This window comes from Scyliorhinus canicula, chromosome 10 (genome assembly GCF_902713615.1).
Source record: "Scyliorhinus canicula chromosome 10, sScyCan1.1, whole genome shotgun sequence".
Taxonomy (NCBI): domain Eukaryota; kingdom Metazoa; phylum Chordata; class Chondrichthyes; order Carcharhiniformes; family Scyliorhinidae; genus Scyliorhinus; species Scyliorhinus canicula.
In genome coordinates this window covers 177,258,438-177,285,365 of record NC_052155.1, presented here as the reverse complement: position 1 = coordinate 177,285,365, position 26,928 = coordinate 177,258,438, and the positions used below count along the sequence as shown (strand labels likewise).

At 48.4% G+C, this 26,928-nt stretch overlaps 1 protein-coding gene across 1 annotated transcript in view; it reads right to left on the bottom strand.

The window, feature by feature from the left end:
* The window catches only part of si:dkey-225n22.4 (collagen alpha-1(XXI) chain), a 229,012-nt gene that overhangs the window by 33,722 nt on the left and 168,362 nt on the right, over positions 1-26,928 (bottom strand). The window contains exons 18-20 of the mRNA XM_038810217.1: positions 23,922-23,966; positions 20,312-20,365; positions 2,343-2,396 (exon numbers count right to left, since the gene is read on the bottom strand). Coding sequence (XP_038666145.1) covers positions 2,343-2,396; positions 20,312-20,365; positions 23,922-23,966 — 153 coding nt within the window. The remainder of the gene's footprint in view (positions 1-2,342; positions 2,397-20,311; positions 20,366-23,921; positions 23,967-26,928) is intronic.

The window sequence follows — 26,928 nt, the reverse complement described above, 5'->3', positions numbered from 1 at the left end:
ATTAGTTTAAACCCTCCCGAAGAGTACTAGAAAACCTCCCCCCCAGGATATTGGTGCCCCTCTGGTTCAGATGCAACCCGTCCTGCTTGTACAGGTCCCACCTTCCCCAGAATGCGCTCCAATTATCCAAATACCTGAAGCCCTCCCTCCTACACCATTCCTGCAGCCACGTGTTCAACTGCACTCTCTCCCTATTCCTAGCCTCGCTATCACGTGGCACCGGCAACAAACCAGAGATGACAACTCTGTCTGTCCTGGCCTTTAACTTCCAGCCTAACTCCCTAAACTTGTTTATTACCTCCACGCCCTTTTTCTTTGTAAGATTATTAGTATTAATACTCATACAGCATGGAGAATGGTCAATCAATTAGAAGGGAGATCTAAACTGACCTCCACTCTTTCTCCCATCCAGGAAAGCCCGGACTTCCCACCGGTCTTACGGACCATGGATTCAATACTTGGAGAGATAGAGGCAGTTGAAGGATGTTCAGTGGTGCTTCCTTGCCACCCTGTGCACAGCTGTGCCAACAATTTGAAACCTGAGGCACTCCTTTTTTTTAAGTATCTGCAACTCAGAGACTTTATCCTGAAAAAGACAACTCCATGTCTTAACTCCTCTATTTCCCTGATGGAAAGAAACCTGATTTCTGTGGAGCCTAAATAATTAATTAGCAAGTTTTATGATACCTTTTGTTCTAGATCCGGTATTAGTACATTGGATACTTTGCAGTCTTGGGAACAAGGCTTGGCAACTAATATTGATGAGGAGACATGGGGTAGTATATGAGATTATGCCAATATAAGTTTGGTTTGCAATATTATAAAGGAGTGTCAGTTTAAGGTACTGAATCTTTGCACATCACACTGAGTTTGAGACACAGGTTTGATCCTGCTCTATCCCCGATGTGCCTAAAGTTCCTGGTAGTCGAGGGTGATTATATACACTGCGTATGGACCTGTGTTTGTATTCAATCCTATTGGTCTAGTGTCGTTAGGGAGCTCGAGAGGATATTTGACAGAGCCTTCGAATTTAATCCTTTATTCCGAATTCTGGGTGTTCCAGAGGGGAAAATTATTGACGTCAATGAAAAAAGGCCGTGCAACATCCTAACTTCTGCAGCTTATAAAAAATATCCACTGCTCTTCGCTCGGCCAATCTCCTTCAATTCAAAATCGGCATAAATTAGTCATGGAGTGTGTTCCTATAGAATATCTGATGCCTGTTACCTATTCTAAGTCTGATACATTCTGCAAATTGTAGGACCCCATCTCTAATTTTTAGGCTCTGCCTTGTCTGACTTACACTTGCAAAGTTTCCCATGAGCCATATTGTAAGTCTTTATCTTCTTATACATAAAAGGTGTGTGGCCTGAGATATTATCCTATCTTATTTATACAGCCGTATACTCTTTCTTCCCCCATTATTTTTATTAATCCGGTATTAAAGCTGGATGCACCAGTTCTTAAAGTCTCTTGTTCTGAATTTATCCTGTCTCGCTTGTTCTTACATTTGTAATAATTATTGTTTTGTACTGTACCAGTTGTGCTCTGAAAACATTTATTGCATTTTTTGTTAAAAAAATTGTAAAACTAATAATATATATTTTTTAATTAATCACTCAACACAAAATGGGTATATGACTGGAACCTGCATGGAGAACGAAGTTACCATGTTGGTATTCAATATATTTTAATATGATAACTGTACAATGCATATAACCACCCTGGTCCTTCTAAGCACTTCCCATCTACTATCTATTCTATTGAGTGTTCTTTCTCTCTTCAATCCCCTCCATGAGTGGATTACGTAGGTTTACAGAGACAGGCCATTTGACCCATCCAATCCATGCCAATATTAATGCTCCACCTGAGCCTCTTCCTGGCTTTCCGCATCTAAATCCACCAATGTAACCATCCATTCCCTTCTCTCCCATCTGCTTGTCGAACGTACCCTTAAATGTGCACCAATACTATTTACTTCAACCTCTCTTTGTGGTAGCGAGCCCAGTATTCCCGCCACTCTTTGGGAAAAGAAGTTGCTTCTGAATTTTCTGTTTGATTTCTTGCTGACTCTCTTCGACTGACAAGCTCTCGATTAGCTCTTCCCCACAAGAAGAAAGATTCTCCCCGCATCCACCCGATCGAAACCTTTCTTACTTTTAACAATTATGCCACCCCTCAGCCTTCTTTTTTCAAGAGAGGCTAGAGTGGCTGCAAGACCTAAATGATTGAGTTCCGTGTTTGTCTTCTTTGGCCTCAATTGGAGGGAACTCCCCTCACTCACCTCCGCAAGTTATTTCATTTCATAGCATGACAGAGAATCGTAAAGAATTGCACAGTACCATTGGTCCTGGCGGCCCATCACGTCCAGGTGATCCCTGATGTCCTTGTTTACCCTGCAACATATTGAAGGGAGATGGTGAACAGTCATGGGGTAAAGAGGTAGTATGCAGATGGATATCTCCCCCTTCCTTGCTCACTCACCCAGGATTTTCAAGGCATGCAGCCAGGGCAGTTTCCATATGCCTGGGGCAATTAGGCACCGAATGTGAATCCCAAATCACAGTTGTGCCTGCTTGTCTCATTCAGGGTCTTGGAGGACCTCGTGATCCTCCCATGGACCATGCAGATCCTGGTAGGGGACAGTGGTGCAGGGCACTGGTGGGCATGTGCTCGTGTCAACAGAGTGGATTCCAGCCCCCCAGTATGTACTTAAATTAGGTGGAAGCTTTAGATTGTCCAGAGCCCCCCTACTGTACAGTGGCCATTTGCGATTTTCCAAAAAGATTGTGCATCCCGATCGACTTAGATATCGAAAAGATAACAGCACCAACCCCTTACTCCAAACCCCCATGCTGCCCCCGTGATCACATTCTCAGTATCGGACAAGTTCAGCTCTACTGTAAAGGGGTACAGCTAATTCACAATCTTCCCCACAGAAGTCGAATGATGCCTGAAAAAAATTTGATTTGTGTTCTGCGATTCATATGAATTCTCCTTGCTACAGAAGTGGTAAGACAGACTGCTCTAAAATTCACAGCAGAAGCTCTGGTGCCAATGAAAGAATTTGTTGGCCACTGCAACCCCCCCCCCCCCCCCCTTCCCCCCCCCCTCCCACCCACCTACCACCGCACAGCCCCCTCTTCCCCAATTTCAATCCTTTCTCTCCTGAAGACACAAAGTCAAAGTCTTTAACATTCGTCTCATGTACCTTGGATGACCCTCTTGTTGACCGGAGAGGCCCAGATGATGAAAAACAAGCTGTTCAAATATTTATCCTTCTCAGAGAAAGGCAGTTTTTATGTATATACATATATATATCAGGAAAAGGTTATTTCAAGAAAGCCTTCAGCTAGATATGACTGAAAGACTGTATTTGTGAATTCTACTTGGCCACAGAGGAAATAATGAAAAATGTCAAAGAGGCAGATGTGTTGACTGGCGGGTTATCCAGAGGACTGTCCAAGGCTCTGTGATGTTTCACTGCTCCAACCAGGAGAAGTACAGTCCCTGCTACTTACACAGTGGTACAATGGTTAGCACTGCCAGCTTACAACACCAGGGACCTGGGTTCAATTCCGGCTTCAATTCCAGCCTTGGGTGAGTATGTGGATTATTCACATTCTCCCCATGTCTGCATAGGCTTCCTCCCACAGTCCAAAGATGTGCAGGTTAGATGGATCGGCCAGGGTAAATTGCTCCTTAGTGCCCAAAGATCTGTAGGTTAGGTGGGTATATGCGGACAGGGCAGGGGAGTGGGCCTAGGTAGGCTGAACTTTCTGGTGCAGAGATGATGGACCAAATGGCCTCCTTCTGCACTGCAGGGATTCAATGAAGATTCTATGAACGCTATCCATGCTTATCATGGACAATTGCCCCTAAAAACCTGCCACCAAATGGTGCGCAGCATTTGCCATTAAAGGGGTCAGTTATGAATGCACTGCATTAATGGTCCGGCAATTTTGGGGAGTTTAAAAAAAAGCTTTTCTTTTAAAGAAAAATAAATTTAGAAGTACCTAATTCATTTTTTCCAATTAAGGGGTAATTTAGCGTGGCCAACGGACCTATCCTGCACATTGGTTTGGGTTGTGGGGCCGAGACCCACGCAGACACGGGGAGATCGTGCAAACTCCACAAGGATAGTGACCCAGGGCCAGGGTTCGAACCCGGGTCCACAGCGCCGTGAGGCAGCAGCGCTTACCACTGTCCAGTCAGCTTTTCATAATTCGTTAAAGTGCAGTTACATTTTTTTTTTTAAATTTAGGGTACCCAATTATTTGCTTTCCAATTAAGGGACAATTTTAGTGTGGCCAATCCACCTACCCTGCACATCTTTGGGCTGTGGGGGGTGAAACCCACGCAGACACGGGGAGAATGTATAAACTCCACACGGACAGTGACCCAGGGCCAGGATTCGAACCCAGGTCCTCAGCGCCGTAGGCTGCAGTGTTAACCACTGCGCCACTGTGCCTCCCATATGCAGTTGCATTTATGTTATGTTTGTATTGTTGTAAGGTTTGTTCTGTACATCTTTCAAAGAGGTTCAGAGGCTTGTAAGGTTGAACAATGGTGTTTATTGATAACACATAACTATATACGTATGTACCAAATCTAGCCCAGACTAGGAGTTAACTCCATGCTGACCCCCACTCTGTCTTCTAACTAATGGTCATGTGTCTCTCTGTATCATACTGTTGACGATTCAATTCCCCAGTCCCACATTAACCCTTGCTATGCTGAACATGCATATACTACATCTATGTAAACGTTAACTTTTGACTCTTTCTTCCCTTTTGTAATTTCTGCAGAGTGTATCCAGGCAGCCGTGCCAACCACCACTGGGTTACTGGTCATTGTGGATGGGGAAGGGGTGCACATTTAAACAGGGGCTGTGATAGTAATCGACTATTTCCTGATAGATCTGATAGGTAAAAGAAGGCTATTTAGTGTAAATATTAAGACCCAGTTTTAATACCCATTTTAAAATGAGGATTTCAGCACTCATAACCTCAGGTCCTGATAAAGCACATAGGGCGCGATTCTCCGCTCCCCACGCCGGGTGGGAGAATCGTGGGAGGGCCCCCCGACTCATTTCATGACCCCCTGGCGCCCCCCGCGATTCTCCCACCCCCCGCTCGGAAGAATCGGCGCTCGCCGTTTTTCACGGTGACCGCCGATTTTCACAGCGACCGCCGATTCTCCGACCCGGATGGGCCGAGCGGCCTGCCGTTCGTGACGGTTTCACGATGGCGGCAACTCTCGGCGCGCCGCCTGCAGGCCGAGTGTTACGGAGCGCCGCTCGTAGCCCCGCCGGGAGGGGAGAATAGGGGGCGAGGAGCGGCCTCCGAGGCCGTCGTAAAACTCGGCCGAGTTCACGACGGCCTTCCTGATTTTTCCCGGGACCGGAGAATTCCGCCCATAGCTTCAACAGAGACACAAAAAGCCTGAGACATGCATAAACTAATTGGAGATTAAAACAACATTTTTTCTAAGCAAGATGGAAAAGCTTAAGAAATGAGCTGTACCAGTAATCAGATCAAGGCCAAGTAAGCACTACAGCAATATGAAGGCACCATTGTCCAGAATATGGATAAAAACAAAGTCAGCAGAAAACCGGTAGAAACCAGTCATGATAAAAGCACAGAATCGCATTCCATAACATACACAAATATTCAAACATGAAACATTCAGAACTTACGTTGCACATTAAGGATTGACAGTTAACCATCGAATCAAATGTATTTGATTCTAACCCAAACCAATTAAGACGACATAGAGGTGTAGATAGATGGCTCAAGACTGATAAGATTTCCTTTAAACATGATGGTCCGTGCGGCCATCTTTATTCCGGGATCATCCTATACTTTGATCTAACTATTTGCTGTCTCTATTTTCCATATTTTCACTTTTCCACTCTAACTCTTGAAGTAAATGCAAGCTGTTTTGCCTTAAGCAAGAAACCATTCCTGTATTATTTTGAAAGTTAAATTGTTTATAAGTTACTTCTCTTTAAGTAATTTTGCTAGCCGGACTTTATTGAGAATAGATTTAAGTTTCTCTCAATTGTAATCAAATAGAGGCAATAAAGATTCTTGTTTGCATCCGAGAAGTTTAACTCAAATTTCTACTGAGTTTTGGTGTCGCAAGACTTCACTAATTCCGCATGGTAGGTCTCTTCAGGCTGGTTTAGCACACTGGGCTAAATAAATAAAGCAGACCAAGGCAGGCCAACAGCGTGGGTTCAATTCCTGTCCCAGCCTCCCCGAACAGGCACTGGAATGTGGCGACTAGGGGCCTTTCACAGTAACTTCATATGAAGCCTACTTGTGACAATAAGTGATTTTCATTTTCAACTGAACTACTGTGGCTACAAGAGCAGGTCAGAGGCAAGGAGTCCTGCGGCAAGTAACTCACCTCCTGACTCCCCAGAGCCTCTCAACCATCTACCAGGCACAAGTCAGGAGTGTGATGGAATACTCCCCACTTGCCTGGATGAGTGCAGCTCTCCATCAACACTCAAGAAGCTCAGCACCTCCCAGTACAAAGCAGCCTGGCTGATTGACACCCCTTCTACAAACATTCACTCCCTCCACCACAGCCATGTGTACCATCTACATGATGCACTGAAGGAATTCATCAAGTCCCTTAGGCATCACCTTCCAAACCCACAGCCATTACCACCTGGAAGGACAAGAGTAGCAGAAACATCACCATCTGGAGGTGCCCCTCCAAGTCACTCACCATCCTGGCTTGGAAATATATTGCCGTTCCTTCACTGGTTTTGTTGAATGTCGCTCACTCCTTTGCCTGCTCCCCTCCCATATCCTGGTAAAACCTGATGGCGTGGCCTTCCCATTTGTAGTCGCGATGCTCCCTCACCCATCTCAGGGGGGAATGGGACAACTCATCGCCGCCGACTCATCGCCGCTGACTCATCGCCAGCCCAACTCATCGCCAGCCAACTCATCGCAAGCCCAACTCATCGCCAGCCCAACTAAAAATTGAAATGCATGGTAATTCATGGTAAAAGCTGTCGGTGGCGGGTAACTTTTGAACGGCCCGCACCAAGCATTTGATAGAAAGACCGGCCGGCGAAGCAAGTTATATCACAGTTCAGACCGGTGGTATTTTGAAATTCATGGTAATTCATGGTAAAAGCTGTCGGCGGCGGGTAAATTTTGAACGGCCCGCACCAAGCATTTGATAGAAAGACCGGCCGGCAAACCAAGTTATATCACAGTTCAGACCGGTGGTATTTTGAAATTCATGGTAAATTTCATTATTTTGAAATTCATGGTTCAAAAGTTACCCGCCGCCGCCGACAGCCTTTACCATGAATTACCATGCATTTCAATTTTTAGTTGGGCTGGCGATGAGTTGGGCTTGCGATGAGTTGGCTGGCGATGAGTTGGGCTGGCGATGAGTTGGGCTTGCGATGAGTTGGCTGGCGATGAGTTGGGCTGGCGATGAGTTGGCTGGCGATGAGTTGGCTGGCGATGAGTTGGGCTTGCGATGAGTTGGCTGGCGATGAGTTGGGCTGGCGATGAGTCAGCGGCGATGAGTCAGCGGCGATGAGTCGGCGGCGATGAGTTGGGCTGGCGATGAGTTGGCTGGCGATGAGTTGGCTGGCGATGAGTTGGGCTGGCGATGAGTCAGCGGCGATGAGTCGGCGGCGATGAGTCACCCGCGATGAGTTGTCCTAGACCCTCTCAGGGGCCATTCTTTCTCTTGGAAGTTGTGAAACATCAAGATTACTGCTCACGATGGTTCGCCGGGACAAGGCTTCTGTCAGGTGAGTTCAGTCCAGCTCGCGAGGGGGAGATAAGTCCACCCTCCCTCACCACCTTCCGAAATATCACCGCAAAATACTCTGTGCGAGTAAGACCTTCCATCCCCTCTGGGCAGCTCTACAATTCAGGAGGGGAAGAGACAGGCACTGGAGGAGTCACTGGGGTTGAGGGAGGGGACAGATAGTATCAGGGGAATGCCACATCTGATGTTTCTTTAGTTGCTGGTGTAGCGGAGCCAGTGTTGTGGCTACATTCAGAATGAACCTGCCGTAGTAATTTACCGCACTCAAGGAAGGATTTGAGTTCAGTTACATTTCTGGATGCTGAGACCTCTGGGGAAGCCTTGGACTTTCTCCCCAAGGGGATGCCGACCCCTTACATCCACACAAAATCCTAAATACGTCATTTCTGAGGCATGGAATGTCCATTTTCCACGACTGAGGTGGACACCTGCATTCTGGAACCTTCTTTTTGTTTTTAAAAGGTATTTTATTCCAAACACAGATAACATCAACAAAATACACAGTCATCATCCACAGTTTGTACAATTTCCCCCCCTTTTATTCCCTCCCCCCTCGACAAATAACTTCTCAAATGGCGTCATGAACAGCCCCCACCGCACCTCAAAGCCCTCCTCTGACCCCCCCTCAACTCAAACTTTGATGAGCCATCAATTGCACGAGAGACGAGTTGCTTTACAAAAGTTAGGCTTTAATAAACTAGAACTTAGCCCTGCGGTTGTCTACAATAAAATGGACGCTGGGCGTTTGACTATTTATACCTCGGCAAGGAGGCGTGGTTAATTCAGCCTCTCGACCAATCGGTCGAGAGGCACATGACCGACCAGGGCCAATGGTAAGCCGGTGTTCTGCCCCAATGGCAGACAGCTATGCAAATCATATGACCACAAATTTAATCTTCTCCAGCCAGAGAAAGTCATTCAGGTCCCCCAGCCAGGCCCCGAGGCGTAGCTGACCTCCAATTCAACAGGTTCCTTTGTCAGGCAATCAGATAGGTGAAGGCCACCACATCAGCCCCACCCCTCCAGCAGCTCCGACTCCTCCGAGACCTCAAAGATCGCCACCATAGAGTCCGTCCTGACCTCAGCCCCCACTATCCTGGATGACACCCCAAACACCATCTCCCAGAACCTCTCCAGCTTCGCGCAACCCCAGAACACGTGAGCATGATACGCCGGCCCCCGCCCACACTTCTCACACCCAGTGGTCACCCCCTGGAAGAACCCATTCATCCTCGCCCGAGTCATGTGTACCCCTGTGCACCACCTTGAACTGAATCAACCTCAGCCTCGCACAGTAGGAAGTTGAATTTAACCGCCACATCGCCTCACACCAGAGTCTTCAACCTATTTCCCTCCCCAACCCCTCCTCCCACTTATGCTTTATCCTCACCACCTGTGCCTTGCTCTGCTCCCCCAACTACCCGTATATATCACCAATCCTCCCCTCCCCCAAGACGTCAGGAAGCAGCAGTTGCTCCAATAACTCCGATACCTGGGGGAATGTCCACCACTCCTTTCGCACAAAGTCCCGCACCTGCATGTACCTCAACTCGCTCCACCTCAGCAGCTCAAACCTCTCCCCAGCTCGTCCAGTCCCACAAACTTCCCCTCTGAGAACATATCTCTAACCTGCTCCAACCCGTGACCTTCCACTTCCCATACATCCCGTCCATTCCCCCCCGGCTTAAACCTGTGGTTCACACACAGTGGCGTCACCACCGACATTTTTTCCAGCTTGAAATGTCTCCTCAACTGGTTCCATATCCTGATCATCGACTGCAGCACCGGACTCCTTGTATACTCCTCTGGGGATCACGGCAACGGGGCTGTCACCAGGGCCCTCAGACTAGACACCCGACATAACTCCTCTTCCAACCTGACCCGCTCCCCCCACCCTCCCTCCCCGCCACCATCACCTCACCTTCTTCACATTCACAGCTGAGTAATAATACAACAGGTTCGTTTCTGTTGCTACCTCTGTAGCAGAACCCTCTTCACTCATGGCACCTCCCCCGCCCATATAACCTCCGAGATCAGCACCTCAACCCTCCGGAAGAAGGCCTTAGGGAGAAAGATCAGGAGGGTCTGAAAAACAAACAGGAATCTTGGCAACACATTAATCTTTACCACCTGTACCCTCCCTGCCAACATCAATCATGCCAACATGCAAAGTGTCCCACCTTTTAAGATCCCCCTTAACCTCTTCCACTAATGCTGTCAAGTTCAACCTATGCATCATGGCCCACTCGTGCGGTCCTGAATCCCCAAATACCTGAACCGTTCTCTTGCCACCTTAAATGATATTGCCCCCAAATATGCCCCATTCACCGGAAACACCTCTCTCTTCCCCACATTCGGTTTATACCCGGAGAAGGCCTCAAACTTCTCCGACAGGCCCATAATTCTGCCCAAACTCTCCAACGGGTCCAATACAAACAACAGCAGGCCGTTTCCGGTGCTCACTGCCACCCCCACCTTTCTCAATCCCTCGTCACTCAGCAGACCCCCAAAGGCGCGATTACCAGTGCGAATAACAATGGCGACAGCGGGCACCCCATCTCGTTCCCTTCTGCAACCTAAAACACTCTGAACTCATCTTGTTTGTACACACATTAGCCACCGGGGATGCATTCAAAAGATGCACCCATGCCACAATCATCAGCCCAAACCCAAACCTACCCAGAATTCTGAACAGGTACCTCCACTCTACCTGCATCCATGGATACAATAACTCCCAGTGCCGATCCCCTGACGGAGTCAAAACTCCATTCAACAACCTCCTGATGTTGTTGGAGAGCTGCCTCCTCTTCACAAAACCTGTTTGACCCTCAGAAACCACCTCTGGCGCACACCCCTCCATCCTACCTGCCAACACCTTCACAACACTTTCACATCCGTATTTAACAACGAGATGGGCCTGTATGACCCCACTCCAGTGGATCCTTCCCATTCTTCGGTATCAATGAAATTGACGCCTGTGACAGCATTGCTGGCAACTCCCCCCTCTCTGTCACCTCGCTGAACATCCCCAACAAGTGGGGGGTCAACTCTGTCGTAAACAGCTTGCATAATTCCGTCGGAAAGTCTTCCGTCCCAGCGCATTCCTCGACTGCACTCCCCTGATGCTCTCTATCACCTCCCTCAACCCCAACGGCTCCTCTAGTGCCTGCCTCTTTCCCTCATCCAGCTCTGGAAACTGCAACCCTTCCAGGACTCGTCCCATAAACCCCCCCCCCCCCCCCCCCCCCCCCCCGCTTCTCCACCTGGCTCAGCCTTATACAACTTCTCGTAGTACCCCCTAAACACCTTCTCCGGCTCTGACACCACTTCCCCATTTTCACCCACACCCTTAATATTTCCCCAGACAGGGCAGCACGGTGGCCTAGTGGTTAGCACAACCGCCTCACGGCGCTGAGGTCCCAGGTTCGATCCCGGCTCTGGGTCACTGTCCGTGTGGAGTTTGCACATTCTCCCCGTGTCTGCGTGGGTTTCGTCCCCACAACCCAAAGATGTGCAGAGTAGGTGGATTGGCCACGCTAAATTGCCCCTTAATTAGAAAAAATAATTGGGTAATCTAAATTTATAAAAAAAAAAATATTTCCCCAGACGCCGCCTGCTTCCGCAGTTGGTGCACCAACATACAACTCGCCTTCTCTCCATACTCCTACTGCACCCCCCTCCGCAGCTGCCTCACCGTCTTGCCCATCGTCAACCTGTCAAACTGCCCTGTGGCCTCTCCTCTCCGCCAACAGCTCCTCAACACTTTTGTGGGGGGCCTCCGAGCATCTCCTATCCACCTCAACTATCTCATCCAACAGCCTCCTGTGCTCCTCCCTCCCCCTCCTATCCTTGTGAGCCTTAAATGAAATAATCTCCCCTCAAACCACCACCATCAACGCTTCCCAAAACGTGGCCGCCGACACCTCCCCACTCTGATTAACCTCCACATATTCCCAATCGCCAGTCTCACCTTTTCACAAAACGCCTTATCTGCCAGAAGACTCAAATCCAACCTCCACCCCGGCGTCTGAAACCTGCCCTGATCTAAGCCTAACATCCAGCCAATGTGGTGCATGGTCACAATTCCCGAATACTCCACCCACCACCCCCATCAGCTCCGCCCGACTCATCACAAAATAATCAATTCTAGAATATACCTTACAGACGTGCGAGAAGAAAGAGTACTCCTTCCCTCCTTGGTTCCTAAACCTCCACGGATCAGCCATTCCCATACGCTCCATAAACCCTTCCAGCTCCTTCGCCATCCTCAACCTTCCCATCGACTCGGGGCTCAACCTGTCCACCTTTGGCTCCATTACACAGTTGAAATCCCTGCCCATAATCAGCTGATAATGATAATGGCGATTGGGAATATGTGGAGCTTAATGAGAACGGGGAGGTGTCGGCGGCCACGTTTTGGGAAGCGTTGAAGGTGGTGGTTCGAGGGGAGATTATTTCATTTAAGGTTCATCGGGATAGGAGTACGAGGGAGGAGCACAGGAGGCTGTTGGACGAGATAGTATCCAAGTCCAGAATCGCCCCTTTACAAAACCCCACATCACCCAAATTAGGCACATATATGGTTAACTAACACTACCGTGCATCCCCTCCGTACCCTACTCACTATCACAAACCTTCCTCCCAGGTCCAGCACCTCCCAGGCCCCCACGCACCCCATTCTCTTGCTCAACAAAATGGCCACCCCCTTGACGTCAAACCAAACCCTAAGTGAAATACTTGTACCACCCATCCCTTCCTCAGCCTCACCTGATCCTTCATCTGGAAATGTATCCCCTGCAGGAAAAACACCTCCGCTTTCAAACCCCTCAGGTGTGCAAAAACCTGGGAACTCTTGACCAGTTCATTCAGCCCCGGACGTTCAACGTCATGACTCTTACTGGAGGCTTACGCCTCTATCCCCTTCTAATGTCTGCCTTCATCCCCCATCAGTTCTGCCTCAACTAATCCCACTGGCCCATCCAAGATGGCGTCCCCCCCCTCTCCACTCATGACCATGCTCAACCTCCAAACTTGCCACTTCACATTCCCCCAGCACCCCCCCCCTAACCTGGCCATCCCTCGCGACGACCCCCCCCCCCACCTCAACTCAATTAACTAGTGAAGGCCCCCCTCACACACCCTCCCACCGCTCCCTCCACTAGTCCCTGATTAGCTTGCAAAAGCGGCCTCAAACCACTGAAAAATGACAAAACCATTGACACCTCTCATGGGACCCCATCAAACAAACCCGTTATATTAATAAAAACACCAAAATTCACAAACAACCTCTTCCCAAAACAAAAACAAAAAGGTTGGGGGTGGGGGGGTGGGGGAGCGATTGCGCGACTGACGAACTTACAACTTATAAAACTTCACCCCCTTCGGCAACACAAAACAGTCGAGAGACCCAACTTTTGTGAACTTAACCCCTCGATCCCACACCGCCCCTCTGTTCTCCCCCAACTTATGGTCCCTTATAAAATCATTTGCCTCCTCCGGGCGTCTTAAAATAGTACTCCCGGCTGTCATAAGTTACCCAGAGTCAGGTCGGGTACAGCACCCCAAAATTAATCTGTCGTCTATACAATGCTGCCTTGGCCTTGTGAGATCCCACATGCCTCTTCGCCAGCTCTGCACCAATGTCCTCGATTACCCTCCCATTGACAAACGCAGGTCTCCCTGGTCCACCTCAAGATCTTCTCCTCTCCACAAACTTGTGCATCCGCACAATCACTGCCCGTGGCGGCTCCCCTGCTCATCGGCTTCAGCCTCAAGGACCTGTGGGCCCAATCCACCTCTGGGGCCTAGTCCAGCACCTTCTCCTCCACCAACCTGGCCAGCATGCTCCAAATCTTTGTGGTGCTGGTTCCCTCGACACCCTCCGGCAGACCCACAATCCACAAGTTCTGTTGTCTGTTCTCCTGCTCCTCCATTTTCACCCTCAGTGACTTACAAAGATCCCCCAAGGATCCCCACCTCCGCCTCCAAATACACAATATGGTCACTCTGGTCGGATACCCCCTTTTCCACCTCACGGATAGTCACCCCTTGCGCCTCGAGGCACTTCTCCCCCCGTTTCAATGGCCCTCGCAGAGGTCCCCTCAATCAACCTCGACCAGTCATTGTGCCTCTCCTTCCTCTGCTGTCGCGATTCCTCCTTGATGGAGCTCTTCAATTGCTCCATCTGAAATGTTCCCACCAATGACGACCCTTCCCCCTCCGCCATTCTTGAAATTGGTGCTGTGCCACAAGTCTCCTCCAGCTCCTTAGCCAGGTCGTTCACTGTCTTCTGACGGGTCTGGTAACCAGTAAACATGCCAATCCTGGGGAAAACCTCTTCTCTTACATCTTCCGTTCGACTTTTATGCTTTGACTACCCCACTAATGGGTAAAAGGGCCAAAACCAATGCCATCAAGCCGGAACTGTGCCCTGTGTGTGACCACTCACTCCATGACTGCCACCAGAAGTCATTCTGGAACCTTCTTAGCAGCTGCTCCAGACTGGTCATGTGCTCTTCAGGAGTAGTCCAGGTGACATTGTTGGGGTAGACCATCAATTTAGGAATCCCTTGTAGGAGGTTTTCCATGGTACTCTGGAAAGTAGCTCAGGCTGAAGTGATGTCAAATGGTAGCCCCGTACTGAAATAGGCCCTCAGGTGTATTTATCACGGTGAACATCTGGGACTCTTCATCCAATTCCAATTGCAGGTATGCGCGGCTGAGATCTAATATAAAGTGGGTAAGGCCCTCGCCAGCTGAGTGTAGAGGTCTTCGATCCTAGCGATCGGGTACTTATCAGTCTGGACCGTCTGATGTGATGGTTAATTTTTAGTCCGCACAGACTCTTATGGATCGATCTGGCTTGAGGCTGGGGACTATAGGGCTGCCCACTCAGTAAACTCAACTGGTGTGATTATGCCCAGCTCTTTTAATCGCTTCAATTCTGCTGCACACTTTTGATGCAGGGAATAAGGAACTGGCCTAGTTCTAAAGAATTTGGGTGTCAAATCCGGATTGACATAGATTTTGGCTTTCACGCCTTTGATCCGGCCTAGCTCACTGTGGAAGACATCCTTGTATCGTCGCAGGACATCTTGAAGGACCCCACCCACCCCATGTACGTGGAAAGCTTGGCTGTCGAGCTGCTCAAATTCAAGGTTCGAGATCCATCACGAATATATTTGAAGGTCTGCCCCCCACAATTCTCACTGAGGCCTCGGCGTTGCCTTCCATTTTCAAGAGTTTACCATTCGCTCTTCGGGTGATTTCAATGGGGGTTGTCTCTTTTACCTGGGCTACTACATTCAGGCGGTACATTACTCCTCAGAACTCTTCTCTACCTGGTTTGGTGGCACTTTGGACTGCTGCTGCTGTTTTGCCTTGCGCGGCAACATGCTTGAATACGGCCTCTATGATTACAATGGAAAAACACAAACCTGCAACGAAGGCAAACCTCTTGGGGATTGGTCCCCCCAATTGATAGCAATGCACCTCTGTCTTAGGTCGGCGAACCATTCTTTTCCGGGTCCTTTGACTCTGGTCCAATACCCAGGGCCGTGTCTGGTTCTCGGTTGATGCTGCCACCCCCCTCGCAGTCATACCGCCCCATACTTGATTGACTTCCCTTTCGGCCACGTTTTGGAGCTCAGTGGCGCTATTTTCAGCGCACTCCGTCACCTGGGCTATCTCAATCGCTTTTTCTAACGTAATGGTAGTTTCAGCCAGGAGCTTCTTTTGGATGTTGAGATTATGGATTCCACAATCTAAACGCCGCGCAGCATATCACTAAACGCGGTCCCGAACTCGCAGTGCGTAGAGAGCTGGTGAAGTCTGGCTACGAAGGCCGAGATGGACTCTTTAGGGTACCTGACAGTGGACTGAATTTATCCCACTGGAGGATGATAAAGGGTCTGGGGTTAAAATGTTCCATGACCAATGTGACTAACTGGTCAAAGGTCTTTGTGTCAGGGTGCCTCTGGGGATGTGAGGTTCCTCATTAAATTATATATTCGAGGCCCACAAAGTGTCAGAAGTATTACCTTCTGCTCGTCTTCCCCTCTGATCTTGTTCACAGTGAAGAAATGGTGTAGCCGGTCGATGTACTGGCTCCAATTTTTAGCCCCTTTGGCCAAACGGGTCTAGATTAGCAATAGGCATTTTCACTCACGTAGTGAGTGTCACCGTTGATGGTTCCCAATTCTTGCTGGTCTTTCTTTTCTTCCAAATCCTCCTTTCACCCCCCCCCCCTCTCAAATCACAAAGTGTTCCAGGTTACGATTGAACGTTTTACCTCGTCGTCAATGTGGTAACTAGAGACAACACTCTGGAGGCCATCGGTAGTAACAAAGGGGTTTATTAATGAAAGGCAAAGGTTGGTATATAAACAGACACAGAACACAATAGGATGGGTCTTAGTTTTCAGGCTCTGGGTTCCACACAGCCTAGGCCTCTGCTCTCAGGGCCCTGCGCTAACTCGCTGTTGACCGGGATTTGTGCGCTCCCACGCGATTGGCCCTGTGCCGGTCACACGGGCCACCAGGCACAGGGGCCGCACTACCATAGTCTTGGTGCCACATTTCTCCTCGGTATTGAGAATTGTGTGAATAGACTGTGCTGACTAGTGTGCATGACTTTACACCGTAATTGGGCACATAAGAAGTGAGCATTCTTTGAAACCTGACAAACACGCAAGTCGATAGTTTTGCAAACAACACCACAGGCCTTATTGCTCCTGCCATCTTTGCCCCGGCACAGTTTGGACGATTACTAAGCCGAGGAACCGGTGTGTCTATGAACGAACAAAGCATTGCCGCCACAATCAATATCATCAATATCAGTGGTTACTAACTTGGTCTCCTCATCGCTGAAGATTACATACCATTTACCACTGCAACCAACCAATTCAGCCTTCAATAACCCAATCACTGCCTATTGGATGTTAATTACTGCAACTGCCATGTCATCAACAAAGAATTTAACACTACTTATGATGACATCAGCCAGATCATTGAGAGTGAGGAAAACATGAGGCTGGACATAATTTCCTGAGGATTGGCTGAATAGACATTGGGATAAGATTATAGAACTCCATTTCCATCATCTGAGATTTAGGCTTTCATCAAAGATCTATACCTGATTTGAAAATAAAAATGAGGGAATATGCCAGTGTTTCAATGATGGGCCACACACAATTAAAAAATAAGCTTTTCAAATGTGATGGTTTAATTTTCTGGACCCCATGCAGAGGAGCGTGCCTGCTGACTAATTGTATTTACAGGTCATGGGGCAGAGGCCTAGATTTTCCATTGCAGAAAATTTGGGGTTGTCAAGTAGAGGCACATGGAGTGCGGAGTTCCAGTGCAAAGAAATCTGTTGGAAATGCCCTGGAACGGTGCCGTGGGCAGCCGGGAACAATGCTAGAATCTAGTCCGCCTCATCCGATTTACATTTAAAAAATACTGATACACCAGCCTCTCTTCTGTTCCCCATTGTTTGTGGCCCCCTTCACTGAATGAGCACTTTCATGAAAGGGGTGGTTTGGGTTGCTAGGTGCCGTTAGAGGTTAATGAGCCTTGTTCACAAGTTACTGTAATAATTGGGACAGTGCAATAGAAGCTTTACCTTCAATGTATCTCTTCATTCCTGCGATTTTTTTTTTCCCCTCACAAACCCATTCAGTGCCAGAGCCAAGAATGATGATTCTACTCCATTTATGACGAAGAACCAGAGGAGAGTGACGATGAGGGATGCCAAGCCTGCCTCGCACCATAGGAAACACCTGGTACATATTCCGCCATACATATTGAGCGAGAAGACAATGCTACTCTTGAGATGTTCACTCCAGACCTGGAACGCATATTCACTACAGGATGTCACTATAACCCTCAACCTCAATGTCTCTAGGTCTTTTCAGACTATATAAGTGAATGTTAAATCATGTCACTCAATCGACTGAATTAAGGGTAGGCGCTTCTGCTTTGAACCATGGTTGTTCATCTGGTCTCACCCCAGAGGTAAAGATTAACCTGTCTGAGCTGTATGAGTCATAGAGTCATTATTACAGCACAGAAGGAGGCTAATCGACCCATTGGGTCCATGCTGGCTCTCTCTATGCTTGTATGGTAGTTCAAAAATAACAAAGGCTTTCACGGAAACCGCTGCCGTGGTTCCTTCACCTCGAAGCAGTCCGACATCCCATCACTTCTTATTATCCAGAGCCATGATTCTGCATGGGACCAAGAGGTTAGAAGCTACCTCCTGCTGCAGCTACTAACTCCGTGGGTTCCTTCAGACAGCAGTTGAGGACTGATGCCAGGGGTCACTTTGGCACTAGAAGGGTCATTGAAAATATCCCTAAAATTCTGAAAACTTGTTTCAGACCCGAAGAGACCAAAAAGTCAAGAATCAAGGTTCACACTGCATAAATAAAGGAGATCAGGTGCGTGCCTGAGAGGAGGAAGAGGAATTTGGAAATAGGAATAGGCCATTTAGCCTCATGAACGTGTTCTGTATTCAATTCAATCATGATTGAACCTCAACTCCATTGTTCCATATTCCTTAATGCTCTAAGCAACATTCAACATTCTTTTTCTGGTAGGAGATTAACGAATGAGACAACATTGTAACAGTGGCTGGAATTCTCCGGCCATTGGGATCCACTGTCTCCGCCAGCAACACCACCCCCCGCCACCCCCCCCCCCCCCCCCACCTGCTCTCTCTCTCCCCCCCCCCCCCCCCCCCCCCCCCCCCCCCCCCCGACCCCCCACCCACCAGCGGACCGTCGCCGGGAGTAAAGAATCAGCAAGCGCCGTCGCCAAGTAACACGTGGCTGAGGGAATGGGAGGATCCAGCCCAGCATGTCAAGTGAGGATTCAGAAGAGACATCACATCTTTGACGGGAGAATCTATATGCTTTGGTCTTAGGGGCACAAAATGACAAGGACTTACCATCTTATCATCGGGAATCTTACATGTCAACTACTGATTCTTGAAGGATACAAAGAAAGAAGAAAAATCATACAGTAACGTAGGCCAAAACTAGAATGGGGGTGGGGGGGGAAGGTATTGAAAATCTATAAATAAGTTATGGAGTGGAAGGAAACTCAGATAGGTGAGATAAAACGTAAATGGGAAGATGAGCTGGATAAGGAGTTAGAGGCGGGCCTGTGGGAGGATGCGCTGAGCAGAGTCAACATGTCCTCATCATGTGCCAGGCTCAGCCTGATACAATCCATGGTGGTTCACCGGGCACACATGACGGTGGCCCAGATGAGCAGGTTTTTGAGGTGGATGACAGGTGTGTGAAGTGTGCAGGAGGGCCCGCAAACCATGTCCAGGTGATTTGGGCATGCCTGAAGCTTCGGGGATACTGGCAGGTATTTGCGGATGTCATGTCCACGGTACTAAAAACGAGGGTGGCGCCGAGTCCAGAGGTGGGGATTTTTGGAGCGTCGGAAGACCCGGGAGCTCACGGAGCGAGAGAGGCTGACGTTTTGGCCTTTGCCTCCTTGAAAGCCTGGAGACGGATATTGCTAGCGTGGAGGGACTCGAAGCCCACAAAATCAGGGATTTGGGTTATCGACATGTCTGGGTTTCTTAGACTTGATAAAATTAAGTTCGTCCTGAGAGGATCAATGTTAGGGTTTGTTCGGAGGTGGCAGCCATTTATCAACTTCAGAGAAAACTAAACTGTCAGCAGATTCAATTCAATAAGGTGGGGGGGGGGGGGGGGGTGGAGTTAGGCTAATTGTTTTTTCTAGATTAGGCAGGAACAGTGTGAGGGATGTGTTACACACTGAATTATGTTTACATTTGCATTTGTATCTTTTATTGTTATAAAACCATAAATGCCTTAATGAAATGTTTTAATAAAAAAAAACATAGACCAAAACCTTCCACCCTTCCCCCTAGTTAGATCTTACAGTCCTGCTGATGGTGACCACACCCCCACCCCCACCGCCCCACCCCCCCACCCCCCCCCACCCCCCGCCACCTCTGGTTCCCCAGTGGTGGAGAGTACGAACAATGGATACCACCATTGGCCAATGGCAAGCCATCTCCGCCACACAAATCTATTCTTATGTTGTCCTGATGAGTGCAAGATGAAAAGCTTCGACAAAATGTCTGTTTTCAGCAACACTCAGAGAAAGGTTTTTTACTCTGGAAAATAGTTTCGAGAGCTACCCATACTGAAATCTGAAGGATGTTTATCCTTTAGGTTGTGTCTGTGTTAGGGACACATCCTATGAACCTCTGAAGAAGTGACATATTTCCCAAACCAGTTTTGGTTTGTAAACCCTTAACAGATAGTCATCATTCCAGTCGACCTATGGAGGAGGAAGTGCATTGCAGTGAGCGCGATATAGTAGGGTTTCTGCTGAATAAAATGCCAGCCTCCTCCTTTCCCCCTTGGCCCCCGCGGCGAGTGTTTATCGTGGAAAGACCAAAAGTGAGGCTACAGTTTTTCTTTGAAATAGTGTAGAAAAATATTATTACTCACCGGTATCCCAGGCTGCCCTTCAATTCCCTTTTGACCAATCGTTCCTTTCTGTCCCTTTGGAAGAAATGATAACGTTTGACAATCGGTGTATTTATTTGCCCATTTAACAGAAAGGTTTAAAAGATACAACACAATGCAGTCAATATATTTGGAGTTTTACTCGATTCTGTCTTGGGCTCAATGTCACAGGTCACTTGGTGACTGCGATGAAATCTCTGCCCATTGAAATGTTGATCATGGAATTCCAACCCATTTAAGTGCTCAACCTTCTTCCCAAATGTCTTGGATGGAAACAGATGTTATTGGAACATTGGCACAGGAGGAGAACATTCAACCCTTCAAGCCTTTTTCACCATTAATTAAGGTCACGGATGTTCTGCAACCTTGATCTGATATACCCAGCATCCTTCACATCCCTTAATACCTCTGGTTAATATGAAAACAATCTCCGATTTAGAATTAACAATTTATTTGGCACCAACTGCCTTTTGAGGAAGAAAATTCCAAACTTCTCCCATCTTTTGCATACAGAAGTGTTTCCTTACTTTTCTCCTGAAGGGCTCGACTCTTCACCTTTAGGCTGCGTCCCCTAGTTTTAGACTCCCCAGCAAATGGAAATAGTTTACCTTGATCTTCCCCAGAGATTTCCCTCAATATCATGAAAGCTTTCCTCGAATTCTAGGGAATACGACCCATCTTTGTTTCACCTTTCTACGTAATTTAACACTTAGAATTATTACCCCAGTGTCATAACCCCCCCCCCCACGAGGATCACAGGGAAGCCTTTATTGATCACCCCGTGGGACTTCTGGAGTACGGGCTCCCCAGGTAGGGGGCGGAGGCCTATCAGCTGGGACTCTTTATGAGCAAAGGTTAAAAGTAGGCCCAGATCAGGGCCTGGTGAGACACGTCCTCCCAGCTAGGATTGCACTGGGAGTCAGCTGCTGCCTGAGGCAGTAAATACTTGTCAATAAATCTATTTACATTTACCGTTAGCCTTCACTGCTTCATTATAACCAGGAGATGGTCTCTTGTTTGATGTGTGACAAGAGGGGTTATTAAAGTTTGACTGGTTGTACACTACACTAGGCAAATTGAATAGAGAAACACATTAAGCAGCGAGGTATGCACAGGTAGGAGTCTGCACGTCCTCCCCGTGTGCGCGTGGGTTTCCTCCGGGTGCTCCGGTTTCCTCCCACAGTCCAAAGATGTGCGGGTTAGGTGGATTGGCCATGATAAATTGCCCATAGTGTAAGGTTAATGGGGGGATTGTTGGGTTACGGGTTACGTGGGTTTCAGTGGGGTGATCATTGTTCGGCACAACATCGAGGGCCGAAGGGCCTGTTCTGTGCTGTACTGTTCTATGTTCTATGTTCTATGTATCCCAAAGTACACTTGAGGAGCATTTGCAATAACGCAAGATATCTTCCTTGCCCCCAACCACAAAACGCTTCAGGATAATATTGTGCTCATACCTTGTCGAATACCCCAAAAACGTTCAGCCTATCATTCTATTGACTGGTTTCAGATCGTAACAATACCTGTCCTTATTTTACCTTCATACTTCATGGTCTGTAGGAATGAGGAGCTGTAGTACTATGGGAATATGACCCTGTTTGGGTCTGGGGACTTGGGACATGCACTTGTGAAGACAGGCCTAATCTATTCTGGCCTTGTCGGCAGTCCCATGCCCGGCGTCAGAGAAACCAGGTCATTATTGACCGAAACTTGACGGTCATCTTCGCCCTAAAATTCCCCAACCTAAAACCACAAAGCTTACCGGGTTTGGGAGGATATGCTGGGAGTAATGATGGAATGTGAAGAATGTTATCATTTGAAGGGTGGAAAGACCTCCCAGGGTGGATGATGTTACTCTTTTCATTCTTCAGCATCAGTGGGAATCAAGTGAGAGTACAAATTTAAGGGTAGGTGGTCCTAAGTTACCACCCAATAGACCTCCATGTACGTACATTGAGGGATCTGGACAACATAGATGGCCTGGAAAGGAAGATTGGGAACTCTGGCTTCAGTTAGAAGTAACACTTCTGGTGCATTGAGCTCACAATACTGGCACAAGATTACATAAGACCCCGTAGTCAGTTATGATCTGTTTATGTTTCTGTTTGTCCGTGAAGGGGAGAATGAGGGAGAGGTTAAAAGCAGGGAGAATTAAAAGGGAAAATGCTAAGAAATCTCTGAGCTCCCCGCCCCTCACTTTCTCGATTCTCCTCAGAGTCTCCAGTATCCTCCCCGCTTAAGGAACAAGGAAAACTGTTTCAGATAATCCTCTTCTGTCTGGGGACAGCAACACCTTTCCCTGTCTGCAGATGGAAAAGGCGCACAGAAATAGATTAAAGAATGGGAAAGGAGATATACATCGCCCCAGTGCCCAGCTCACTTGACTCTATAAATGTGCAGCTGTAATGGCAGTATAGTTGCTGTTTTTATTTTCCTTATTTCATGATCCAGGGTAAATGGATTTTTCTGGGAGCAATTCAAGTGTCCTAGTTAAAGAAGCCATGATGTGGAGATGCCGGAGGAGCTGCGCTCCGAAAGCTCGTGTTTGAAACAAACCTGTTGGACTTTAAGCTAGTGTTGTAAGACTTCTTACTGTAGTTAAAGAAGGACAAGTCTTCACATTTGAAACTTCCAGCAGTGCCATTCAGAAAGTATGCAGAATGCCAGTGTATTCTCTCCTACATTGATGCCCTACCATGTGCTGTTTAAGATGGATTTTCAGCCAACGTTATAAAATTAAGCCAAATGTCCGCAATATTTCCTCTGATGAACAAAATGTGACCTCGGCGACACCCAGGTTCAGTGATTATTTGAGGCGCCCTTTACATTTTGCTGCTTCCATCCAGGAAGCCTGTTATGCTTCTCATTGTGAACCTCTCCTGCTCCTTCTTCCGAGGATCTTCCAATTTGCTTCAATGAGTGGAGCGGTTCTGCGTACTCCTCTGGTCCCAGCCATTGCGCTTCTCTTCTGCATCAGGGGGGGACCAGCAGCACTTTAATAGCTGCTGATCCTTGCTCACCCATCCCAATTCTGGCCTGCCCTGCACCCAGTGTATCAATTGCCTCATGTCAGGGGCCCGAGAGCAGCAAGCCGATGGGCTGAGCTCACATTATGGAACAGTCAGCTTAGTTCATTGCAAGCTGGGGCATTACCCAAACAGCATTGGTCCCAGCATCACTACACTATAAGCATAGGGCGGCATGGTGACACAATGATTAGCACTGTTGCTTCACAGCTCCAGGCTCCCAGGTTCAATCCCCGGCTTGGGCCGCTTTCTGTGCGGTGTCTGCACGTTCTCCACGTGTCTGAGTGGGTTTCCTCCGGGTGCTCCGCTTTCCTCCCACAGTCCAAAGATGTGCAGGTTAGGTGGATTGGCCATACTAAATTGCCCTTAGTGTCCAAAAAGGATAGGTGGGTTTACTGGGTTACGGGGATAAGGTGGAGGTGTGGGCTTGGGTAGGGTGCCCTTTCCAAGGGCTGGTGCAGACTCCATGGGCTGAATGGCCTCCTGCACTGTAAATTCTATGATAAATGTCACATGGATAATGAAATGCACACCTATATTAGATATGATCAGAAAAATGCATTTACCTTGTGTCCTTGTGGTCCATGGCGTCCAGGAAGACCTCGAAAGCCCTGGAACAATGAACAATTTCAACAATGACTTTTAACTGTGGTCGTTGAGAAGACATTTTACGTTTCATAGTGCTGGCTTGCACAGAGGCTGAAATATTCAAAATTGCAAATCATGACAATTTCAGCATTATGCGATGACTGGATATTTAGAAAATAATGGTAGGATCGGACAGAATCACCAGGGAAGGGAAATCATGTTTGACAAACCTGGTAGTGTTTTTATGAGGATGTAACTAGCAGAATGGATAAGGGTGAACTAGTGGATGTGGTGTAATTGGATTTTAAGAAGGCTTTCGATAAGGCCCGACACAGGAGGTCAGTAAGCAAAATTAGAGCACGGGGGATTGGGGGATTGTGGGGGAGGGGGGTAACTACACTGACCTAGACTGAGAATTGGAAAGTGGACAGAAAACAAAAAGTAGGACTTCACGAACCATTCTCTGGTTGGCAGGTTGTGACCATTTGGGATACCGTAAGACTCGTGCTCGAGTCCCAGCGGTTCACAATCTATAACCACGATTTGGATGTGGGGACCAAACGTAGTATTTCCAGTTTGCTGATGACGGGAAACTAAATGGGAGTGTAAGTTATGAGGAGGATGCAAAGAGGCTTCAAATTGATTTAGACAGGCTAAGTGAGTTGGCAAGAAAATGGCAGACGGAATATAAGGTGGGAAAAATATGAAGGTACCAACTTTGGCAGGAGAAACAGAAATGCAGGGTATTCTTGGTGAGGAGTTGGTAAGTGTTGAAGTCCAAAGAGACCTGAGTTTTCTTGCTCAAAAGGCACTGAAAGCTAACACGCAGGTTACGAAGGCAAACCGTATGGGCCTTTATTGCAAGCGTACAGGAGTGAAGACGCGTTGCTCAGTAGTGCAGAGCCTTGGAGAGACTGCACTTGGAGCATTGTGTGCAGTTTTGGTCTCCTTGTCCAATATTTCCCACAGGAGGACAGCAACAGAGGTTCACTAGATTCCTGGGAGGGTGGGATTGTCCTGTGTGGACATATTGAGCAGATTGGGCCTGTATTCTCTAGATTTTAGAAGAATGAGAGGTTAGCTCAATTCTTACAGGGCTCGACAGAGTTGATGCATGAAGTATGTTTCCCCTGACTGGGGGCCTTGAACCAGGGAACACAGTCTGAGAATAAGAGGCAGACTATTTAGGACTGAGATAAAGAGGAATTTATTCACTCAGAGGATGGTGAATTTTTGAAATTCTCTACCTCAGAGGGCTGTGGAGACTCAGTCACTGAGTGCACTGGATATGGGGCTAGTGCAGGAAAATGGTGGAGGATCAGCCCTGACCTAGTCGAATGGTGGAGCAGGATAAAGGGGCTGAATGCCCCATTTCTGTTCCTATTTCTTACGTTCCTATCAGCGGGAACCTTTTTGCAGCCAGGGTTTAAAGCCGGAAAGAAACCTTCCTCATCTTGCAGGATGGAACTATTTTACCGACTTTTGGGCATTTGAATACATTGCTGAAAACAAGAGTCGTGCAGGAAAACTGACAAGAAAGTTTTGAACATTTCACATCTTGGGCGCGATTCTCCGCTCCCGCGCGGCATCGGGAAGGCCGTCGTGAACTCGGCCGAGTTTCACGACGGCCTCGGAGGCCGCTCCTCGCATCCTATTCACCCACCCCCAGGGGGCTTGGAGCGGCGCTCCGTAAATCTCGGCCGTTGGGCCTTGACGCTTGCGTCAAGGCGGCGCGCCGAGAATGACACGACAGCGGCACCTAAGTGACGTCAGCCGCGCATGCGCAGGTTGGCCGGCTCCAACCCGCGCATGCGCGGCTGACGTCACGACAGCTGAGGGCTCCAACCCGCGCATGCGCGGTTGCCGTCTTCCCCTTCGCTGCCCCACAAGACGTGGCGGCTTGATCTTGCGGGGCGGCGGAGGGGAAAGAGTGCGTCGCTTGGAGACGCCGGCCTGACGATCGGTGGGCACCGATCGTGGGCCATTCCCCTCCTGAGCATGGCCGTGGTGCTCACTCCCCTCTCCGCACCTCACAAGCCACAAACGAAGCTTTGGCGCCATGTTCACAATGGCAGCGACCAGGTGTGGTTGCCGCTGGCGTGAACAGGTCGGGAACGTCAGGCTGCTCGGCCCTTCCGGGCCGGAGAATCGCCGGTTGCCATGAAAAACGGCGAGCGGCGATTCTCCGAGCAGGGGGCTGGGAGAATCGCTGGGGGTGCCAGGGAGGCGTGTCGTGAGTCGCCCGGCCCTCCCGCAATTCTCCCACCCGGCATGGGGAGCGGAGAATCGCGCCCCTTATCTTTAACATGGAAATGACAATTCAGTTGTCATGCATAACATCTAGGTTTATACCACACCTAAACTCTGACAATTATAAGTTGGTTTACTTTATTCAATACCTTTCCTGCAGTGATTCTAATGAGTTTATGGCAATTAGTTTAGTCTCCACTTCCAGTGAACTTCAACAATCATTAAACTATACTTACCTATTAGAAACTAATGCTACTTGATGTCTATCTTGCGATAGGTGGTTTGACAATGCTAAATTGTCCCCTAGTGTTCAAAGATGTGCAGGTTAGGTGGATTGGCCATGATAAATTGCCCCTTAGTGTTAGGTGGGATTACGGGGTTACGGGGATAGGGCAGAGGCGTGGGCCCAGGTAGGGAATTCTTTTGGAGGGTCGGTGCAGACCCGTTGGGCCAAATGGTCTCCTTCTGCACTGTAGGGATTCTTGGGTTCTATACCGCCAACTCAACAAAGCCTTGGGTACCTGAAAAAGCGGCACTGCTTTACCAAATCTGGTCTCACCTCCACTCTATTGTACAACAATACCAGAACAGAGGGAGTACATGTGCAACAATCATTGAAAGTGGACGGCACGGTGGCGCAGTGGTTAGCACGGCTGCCTCACGCTGCCGAGGACCCGGGTTCGATCCTGGACCCCGGTCAATGTCCATGTAGAGTTTGCACATTTTCTCCGTGTC